The sequence below is a fragment of the Juglans regia genome, chromosome 2 (assembly GCF_001411555.2).
Source record: "Juglans regia cultivar Chandler chromosome 2, Walnut 2.0, whole genome shotgun sequence".
Classification (NCBI taxonomy): domain Eukaryota; kingdom Viridiplantae; phylum Streptophyta; class Magnoliopsida; order Fagales; family Juglandaceae; genus Juglans; species Juglans regia.
In genome coordinates this window covers 26,775,688-26,785,578 of record NC_049902.1, presented here as the reverse complement: position 1 = coordinate 26,785,578, position 9,891 = coordinate 26,775,688, and the positions used below count along the sequence as shown (strand labels likewise).

At 32.5% G+C, this 9,891-nt stretch overlaps 1 protein-coding gene across 1 annotated transcript; it reads left to right on the top strand.

Moving 5' to 3' along the window:
• Positions 1 to 1,860: 1,860 nt before the first annotated feature.
• LOC109008314 (plastidal glycolate/glycerate translocator 1, chloroplastic) lies at positions 1,861 to 8,342 on the top strand. Its single transcript, XM_018988356.2, has 8 exons — positions 1,861 to 2,386; positions 2,584 to 2,899; positions 3,792 to 4,053; positions 4,220 to 4,335; positions 6,278 to 6,387; positions 6,999 to 7,176; positions 7,453 to 7,582; positions 7,900 to 8,342. The coding sequence occupies exons 1-8, from the start codon at positions 2,066 to 2,068 to the stop codon at positions 8,048 to 8,050; spliced, it is 1,584 nt and encodes a 527-aa protein (XP_018843901.2). The 5' UTR covers positions 1,861 to 2,065; the 3' UTR covers positions 8,051 to 8,342.
• Positions 8,343 to 9,891: the final 1,549 nt, after the last annotated feature.

Here is a 9,891-nt window from a genome sequence, read left to right as displayed (position 1 = left end):
TCTAAAGTCTAAGAACATCTACATCTCATGCCCAAAGTACCACTTTTCCTATAATTTGAAGTTTATTTTAGGATTTTGATCAAAATATTCATTACATCTCAATCTCTATTTTAGGAAAAAGGTTTAGGAGATGAACAGTTATTTCTCAAATATAGGAAATCACTATTCATCTCTTAAACTATTTTTTATCATATTTTATTCTAATACATAAAATAAATTTTTCTTTTAATCATCTACATTTTCTCTCATATTCATATTTGTTATAGTTTTAAATAATAATTTTAAAAATAATTTAATTAATTACGAAAATATAAAACAAAAATGAATTTTAAAAATATTATCATATCCACAAAAAAATAATTTAAATTTTTTTTTACAATATTTACTAGAGTAATAGTTTAAAATATAAATAAATAAATAAATAAAAATTGAGTAGTTAAGTTTATAAATAGAAATGGGATAAAAAAATAATAAAAAAATATTATTTTAATAAAATAGATAAAGGATAGAGAATGTACAGGAAATTTTTGAAAGATGGAATGTAATTTAAAACTAAATTACAAGAAATTTGGAAATAAGATGCGAATGCTTTAGGGTATGTTTGGGTGTTGAAAAATGTTGAGAAGTATTGAGAATGTTTGTGAATAGTTATGAGTAGAGATTGGAGTGAGTTTGTGGGTCCCATTGAAAGTATTTTGAGTTGTTTGGATGTGTGAAGTATGTTGAGTTGTTGACTTTTGAGTAGGTAGTTGAAAAATGTGTGGGTCCCATAAATATTATAGTGATTTTATTTTTAGTAATAAATATTATAATGATTTTATTATAGTGATTTTTTAATATTAATAAATATTGTAGTGATTTTATTTTACTTTTATATATAATAACGATTTTATTTTTAATTTATATATAATTGTGATAAATATTATAATGATATTATTTATATATATATAATAGTTATAAATATTATAGTAATGTTATTTTTTATTTATATATTATAGTGATTTTATTTTTTATTTATATATTATATAGTAGTTTATTTTATTTATATATAATAGTGATTTTATTTTTTATTTATATATAGTGATTTTATTTTTTATTTATATATAATAGTGATAAATATTTTTTATTTATATATTATAGTGATTTTTTATTATTTATATATTATAATGATTTTATTATTTATATTTAATAGTGATAAATATTATAGTGATTTTATTTTTTGTTTATATATAATAGTGATAAATATTTTTATTTATATATTATAGTGATTTTATTTTTTATTTATATATTATAGTGATTTTATTTTTTATTTATATATTATAGTGATTTTTTATTATTTATATATTATAGTGATTTTATTTTTTATTTATATATTATAGTGATTTTATTTTTTATTTATATATTATAGTGATTTTTTATTATTTATATATTATAATGATTTTATTATTTATATTTAATAGTGATAAATATTATAGTGATTTTATTTTTTATTTATATATTATAGTGATTTTATTTTTTATTTATATATAATACTAATAAATATTTTTTATTTATATATTATAGTGATTTTATTTTTTATTTATATATTATAGTGATTTTTTTTATTTATATATTATAACAATTTTTTTTTATATTTAATAGTGATAAATATTATAGTGATTTTATTTTTTATTTATATATAATAGTGATAAGTATTATAGAATGTTTGTGAATAGTTATGAGTAGAGATTGAAGTTAGTTTGTGGGTCCCATTGGGAGTATTTTAAGTTATTTGGTATGTGAAGTATTTTCAAAAGTACGAGAATACTTGAAAAGTGTTGAGAATACTTGATCACCCAAACACAGCCTTAAACAATGGAAGCGAAAGAATAACTGTAAAATTTGAAAATCCCGTACTGTTCGTTGCGAATGGAAGAGAGAATAGAGGAGGAAAATCTCATCCCCTTTTGCTCTCCATCTTATTTTACGTCCATACAAAACTCTCTCAGAAGACCCCACCGATAATTGGCATTGCTCTCTCTGTCTCTCTCCCCGAAGTTTCACCCTCTTCTACAGTTTGCTTTCCATGGCGACCATCCCCTCGACCATACTCCATAACCTTTTCTATTTTCCCTCTCGCAAGGGTCCAAGACACTCTTTCTCAACTTGTCACGCTTCGTTTTCGTACACCCACAAAATATCTGCAAAATCATCGGCCGTTGCTTTAAATGGTGGCCAAGCCTTTTATAAGCTGACTGATTCTCAGAAATCAGTCATACCTTTTCGACTTTTTGGACCCAGCTCCAGGTTCTTGCAAATGGATTCTATGGAAACTTGCTCCAGTGGGGACATTTCAGTGAAATCCGCTAGCGCAGAAAGTGGTAGCACTTCCACGGTCTCTCAAACCGTACGTAACCAAATCTTTATAATCTTTTAATTTAGCTTGTCATCTAAGACATTGGATTGAGCCATGGCTTCATTACGATAATGATGGTAATTACTTACAACAAGGAGGCTAAGACGCTTTTGATTGTTCAAATAGATATATTTAGGCCTTGTTTGAATGAAAAATATAAATGGGTTTTCGTATTTAATGTATGTTAGGTGTCTGGCATTGTGCATTTGATAGTCTCGCTCGGAATTATACTGGCTACAGATAAAATTTTGAAAAAGGCGTTTGTGGCTGCTGCTATTAAGTTCCCGAGTGCGCTATTCGGGATGTTCTGTATATTTTCCGTTCTCGTTATTCTCGATTCCACTGTGCCAGCTGCGGCGACTGGTTTGATGAATTTCTTTGAGCCTGCTCTCCTGTTCATTCAGAGATGGTTACCATTGTTCTATGTTCCGTCTTTGGTTGTTTTGCCGCTTTCTGTTAAAGATATTCCAGCTGCTTCCGGTATCAAGATCTGTTTCATTATAGGTAAATGAATTTCAATCTTCTTTTGGACAAATTATGAAACTATGAGTGGTGATTGATCTTTTTTATTTATAATTTCAGGTGACTCAGTGACCAATTCGTATTGTATCATTTATTTTTCTGTAAATTTGGTAGGAAGTATGAAATAAAGCCAAGGGATCAGCTCATCCCATTTCTACTTATATCTTTAATATTATACCCATGCCATTACTCATGGCTCAAGCGTGTTTAAATGCTCCCTACCACCTCATTCTCTTCTCATTTTGTACCGTGAGAAGTTTCTTTCTGTAAACGTAACAAGTTAGTTTCTAAGACTATGAAGTATTTGATTCTAGCCTTCTAGGGCTTGCTACTTCAGAATGGTCTGATCGAGTGACCTTGACATGTCATTCAGATGATGGCCAGTATTTTACTATTTTGAAGCTTGACATAAGCTCGAAGGCTCGATCTAAACTTCTGCTTAATGTCGTTCATAGATTTCAGTGCACAGATTTTCATTGGTAATGCATCCTGTGTCAACCTCTCTTCCCTACAGTCTTTAGAACAATAATAGGGGACGCTATTACCAACAGTAATTTTAATGTTCATTAAAGCAGTGGAATTACTGTTCTCATGAGCAGCAAACCTACTGTTCATGTGTCCATATCATTTCTGCAGTTTTTAAGCTATGTGGAAAATCACATACTTAGTATTTTGTTGTTTTCTGCCCCTTGCTCCTATTATAATTTATGAGTTCTAGTTTCAAACTGCTAGAAGGTTATTTCATTCAACTAGCTATCATTCATTCTTCACTATCTTGCTATGTTTGTTTCTGCACAAGATTGTTTCATGTGCTGAATGTTCTTTCAAATGTAATAGGTGTCCGTGGTTATTGATTTGTCTTCTTCTTTTTTAGTTGGAGGCTGGTTGGCCACACTTTCTGTTGCGGGCTATACAGCAATAACTGTCAGAAAAATTGTGAAGACAGAAATGACAGATGCAGAGCCTATGGGAAAACCGTCGCCTTTTGCTCCCATTGAAGTGTGGACTTGGACTGGGATTTTCCTTGTATCATTTGTTTCTTCATTGTTTTATCCAACAATGCTTGGGACAAGTGCTCGAACATGCCTTCCTTTCCTACTTGCATCAACAGTGTTAGGCTACATGGTTGGTTCTGGGTAAAGTTTCATTCTCATCACTTTAGCATATAAATGATGGAAGAAATGTTCTTACTGAGAAAATCTTAATAATAAGATCAATGGTAATTAATCATCATGTTATCATAATTTTAAAAATTATGTTTCTTGTGTAAAAGTCTCACCTTTTCTCTGGATCTGGTTTCAGATTGCCATCAGGAGTGAAGAAAGTTTTTCATCCAATTATTTGCTGTGCAGTATCTGCAGATCTGGCTGCATTGGCTTTTGGATACCTTTCCCGGTCAGGGCTTGATCCTGTTCTAGGTATACTAACAAGCTTAAGTTTCTGACCTCCAAACTTGTGTTTTTTTTTTTTTTTTAATGAGCAATAAGATGAACGCTTGTTATAATCGGAATACCACAAATTGCAAAAAGTAATCCGACAGCTACAAGGCTGCGGTAGTTCCCTTCTGGATAATGTTTGAGAATTTTATCACAATGAGTTTGGAGAAAATTATTATATGATCTGATAATTTAATCATTGTATCATCTACACAAGTAGTGTTTCAACAAAGATACAGATTGTATTAATCTTTGTTGTGAATCATATCTAAATAATGGAGGCAAGATTCTATGAACTTAGGAGAATAAAGTGTTGGAAAGATGGAGATTTTGGTCATCTTATCATTGTTTAATGTGAAGTTAATAAATCTAAGAGCTCAACCAAATGATATTGAAGTCAATATTCTTACATATATATATATATTTTTGGTTTGACAACTGAAAAGCATGTCAGTTGGGGAGAAACAACCCTTCATTCAATTGCATTATCTTCAGCATATTTCTTTTTCTTCCCCACGTGCCTAGCGAGTGCAATGACAATTGTGAATAGTGATTTCTGATGTCATTTCTCATTAGTCTCAAGTTATATCTGCTCCTGAATTTTCTTGAGTCTTCTTCTTCTTCTTCTTTTTTTTTTTTTGGGGGGGGGGGGGGGGGCTCTTGTGATGGGGAGTCACTTCACATCAGGTTATTATTTAGATAATATTCATTCTTTTTTGGGAAAAAGGAATGTTCTCTGTAGAAATAATATGTACACCAAAAGAGATTTATTTTGGTAAATATTGGACACTTGATAGAGGGGAACGATATTTTCTGTCTATAGATTCTATGCAGGACTTCGTGATAAGTTGTTTCTTGGACTGTTGCATGATCAGTGAAGGTTGTGAAAATGAGGTTGATTGCCTATTGCTCTTATGCAGGATGGATCACGCGATATATTTTTCTTTCTCAGAGCGTCGTGTGATCTGCAAACTAAAATTTAAAATAGATGCCAGGATGTCCATAATTGACGAAATGTAATTATAGGGACATTGCAAATGGTTTCCATGTAGAAGGATAAGTGGATGAACTTTTCTTGAGTGTAACGTGATCAGGGAAAATAATAAACTAAACAGGGAGTTTCAAAACAAAATTCAGGAGAGCCATACTCTAAAACTCCTGATGTACGGTCAATAAAAATGTTCCTTAATAAGATAGTTTGAATAGGGACAATTGATTGTATGATGGGAAAGAGAAAACATAGAGGCAAGAGAGCATGGCAAAGCTTTTCAAATGTTTCTACTTGTTGAGTAATCATTATCTTCTCTATTAATTGCTCTTCATAACTTGGGAACAATCGTATTTCTCACAGAGAACCTTATTTATAGGTTTGGCCTCCCTAAAGACTAGTAAAGGACAAAAAGAACAGCTCTTCTTTATCAATTGCTTTTCATAGCTTGGGGAAAAATCGTATCTACCACAGAGAGCCTTATTTATAGGCTTGGTCTCCCTAAAGGCGACTAGAGGGCAAAAAGAACAGTGGCTGAATTTGTAGAAGGGGAATGGTTTATGTTCAAAAAGGGCCGAATTTAGATAGAGCCGAAGAAAAATTAGGATAGATTTACCAGAACAGAAGAAATTGAAATAAACTTTTGTTTTGTCACGGAATATATCTTGTAGAATGTTCCTACTTCCAAGTGAGAAAGTACTTTTTTCATAAACTGGTTTGGGAGTGCCGCATACAAGTAGTGGTTCAAATGTATGGCTCAAATGTATGGCAAAAACATATGCCTACAACTCTGTGCTTGTGTGTGTATGTGTGAAGATATAGGCTGACCTCACATTGTCCCTCTCTTTAATGCACTGATCTTTTGCAAAATTTACCAGTTCTCTCTTTATTTCCTATATCTGTAACTTTTGTTTGTCCTTTTTTTAATACAAACAGGATATTATCTTACAAAAGTGGCTTCTAATCCTGGAGCTGGCGATGTTTTAATGGGATTTTTGGGTTCTGTTATACTCTCTTTTGCCTTCTCTATGTTCAAACAGAGGAAGGTAACTATTTATTCTTCACATATATTGAGTTTGAGGTTTCCCGGTATTTTACATTTATTCTTAATTAGTTTGATCCTTGCAAGTTTAAGGCTAGGTTTAGTGCACCTGAGTACCAAGATGTTCTTCGGATTATTAATGGACAACCAGTGGTTATTACAAATGGTTACATAACAAAGCATGCAACTGCATAAATACCAGGGAGAGGACGATCCTTTTTTATATATATCATTGCTAACTCTGATATATAGTTTATTACTATAACAATTTTTCCATGTAAACTATTTTTATCGCTCTCTTTGTTTGACTTGCTAATCCATTAAGTGTATGAAAGTCAGTAACAGATGGTGGAAGGATGGAAAAGTTGATTTTGGTGGCAGGATATGGATATTTAGACCATATAGTTGATCTTATATCTTTTATATGTACACCATATTCTTCGACATTAAATTGATATCAAGTTTACCCAAATGAATACCTTGATTTGCCAGCATGTCATACTTTTTTTTCCCTCATCAGTCACAATATGTTGTAAAAATCCTACATATGATCAGAGATGATAGACTAATAAATCATTAGTTTTGAAGTTATGATGTTGCTCTGTGCATTTTCAGCTCGTTAAGAGGCATGCAGCTGAGATTTTCACGTCTGTTATGGTCTCAACTATATTCTCACTGTATTCAACTGCTCTCGTTGGACGCCTTGTTGGGTTAGAACCATCTTTGACCATATCAATTTTACCCAGATGTATAACTGTGGCATTAGCCCTCAGCATCGTGTCTTTGTTTGAAGGTAAAGTTTTTATAAATTAAGGCATATGTCAGCAGGCAAATCTACCCTTATAACTTTCTGCTATGGTTAGACTTCGACTGAGAAAATATTGAACAGAATAGTTAAAGATAAATCCAAAATATATATAAATAGAGATGAATTCAGTTTCTACTTTTTTTATGACACCTTTTTCTCCTTAAAGAACCACTCAATATAAAATGTTTAGACATGTTAGTGCATATAAACTTGCCTGAGCTTAATTCTCATGGAAAATAATGATTTCCATTTCTGTTATAGGAACCAATGCATCTCTCACAGCTGCCGTAGTTGTAGTGACTGGTTTGGTTGGAGCAAATTTTGTGCAAGCAATGCTTGATAAACTACGATTTCGTGATCCTATTGCTCGAGGGATAGCAACTGCATCGAGGTATGTGCTTCTGTAGTTGATAAAGCATCTAGCGCTTACCGTTTAGGTGGTAAGAGTACAATCAATCAATTATGCCATCAGTGGACTTATTATATAGCTGATGCGGCAACCGGTAAGTTAATTCTGTGCGAAAAATTCTAAATGTTGAGGACTCTAAGAAAAATGATATTAGAATATGACATGTTTCACTGCCGTGAGCAAGGTTGAAAGCATTCCATTTATCACAGTAATATTATATGATCATCCTTTGGACAACTAAACACTATTTGTCTGTATTCATCCACACATGTTTGTCTGCTTTTTCTTGGTTCTTCTAGTGCTCATGGATTGGGAACAGCAGCATTATCAGCCAAGGAACCTGAGGCTCTCCCTTTTTGTGCCATTGCTTATGCTCTGAATGGTATATTCGGATCTCTTCTTTGCTCAGTTCCAGCTGTCAGGGAAAGTTTGATTGCAGTAGTTGGCTAAAGAATCAGGGTTGGAATATACATCCCTTTGATTGCAATTCCTATTCTTTCCATGAGATGTTCTTTTCAACTGTAAAGAGAAGAATCAGCCCATCATATTGACATCTGGATGGTTGTGTAGTGTATAGAAGTTGATTATAAGAGCCTTACCAATCAAGGCACCATATAGTCCAGGAATGTATCGTTCTAGAGATCAAGGCATCACATTGACAATAAGTTATCTGTATGAACTTCATTTTTATATGTGTTCACGTGAAGAGAATAATCCCCAAAAAGAATTTTTTCCCTCATAACATGAATTTTCTACCTCCTTCCATTATTGAGAAGTTGAAAGGTCTTATTTTTTAATCATATATATATATATATATTGGTACATATCCTACTAGTAAAAGTTACACTAATGATCATACTGTTAGGAAGCTCAGTACATGATATTAAATTCAAAGGGAAGTTTGCAGTTGAAATTTTAACTTGATGTGAAATGATGGCTTATCATTGGAGAAGAGTCTCCCACTTTCAGAGTCTGGATGGTGTAGACCCTCGTCCTAGACACTTTTTATTTGGAAATATATATATTTTTTTAATAAACCTCAGTATTTTATATATGAATTTCTTGCATACATCTTCTATAAAATTCCAGACTATTTACAATAAACTCTAGAATTGTTTCTATCCAAACTTTTTCCTTAACTAAGTGTAAGGCAGCCTTTGCCAAATTGTGTGCAACACTATTCTTTTCTCTATAATCGAATTGTAAAAACCAATTCTTCCTATGAAATAAAACATTCCTAATGTCATCAATTAAAGAACCAAAGTAAGAAAAGTTTTCTTCATCCCCTTTTACTGCCTTTATGACAACCTTAGCATCTCCCTCAAATATAGCATTTTGTATGTTGAGATCATTACACACCTGTAGAGCCTTCCACAAAGCTTGACATTCTGCAACTTCAAGTAACACAACATTCATCCTGCTATCACACGCTACAAGCAAGGTCTCACCCTTTTCATCTCTAATAATCATTCTCATTCTCATCCCCATTCTCCTCTCCTTTATATCCAAAGATGCATCACAATTCATCTTAACAAAACCTGTTGCAGGTCTAGCCCATCTGTTCTTGTTCAAAGGGACTGCAACCTGTTGTGCTTCATTGATTATTCCTTTGTTTGCTTGTTTAAAAGCCTCTAGTGTCTCATTTGCTGTTAATAACAACATTCTTGGGCAAATGAGTCTTTTATCAAAGACAAAAGTGTTTCTTGTCAACCATACCTTCCTGAGCTAGACAACTATCTCCTCAAGTTTGATCTTCTCCATACCTCCTATTAGTTTATCCCACAACTCCAGAAAATCCCCACCTTTCTTTTTCCATTTCGAAACACCACTCAAGTCATCTACCCATACATCATTTGCTGCTGGACACTCCCACAGCACATGTAAAACAGACTCTTCCTCCTCAATGCAAATTGGTATCAGCCTTTTTCTGAAAAAGATTTTTCTTTGTAGGTAAAAGTTCATTTGCTGCCTTCCAAAGAAACAACTTTGCCGTATTAGGCACTTCTAAACCCCAAATGCTCTTCCATCTGTTGTCAATCTGTTGGTCTAGTGATGTTTCTCCCTTGCACCTCATTTTCATATCGAGCTGTAGATAGTAAGTACTGCTTACAGAGAAATTTCCTTTCTTTGTAGGCCCCCATATTGCTTTGTCTTCATTTCATCCTCTACTGAGTGGTATGCTCAGAATTTGGCTTGCATATTCTTTCTCAAAAATGGCATTAATCAATACCTCATTCCATTCTTTTTTATTTTCTACTATCAAATTTGCTAACTTTGAGTCTGCTCTAAGT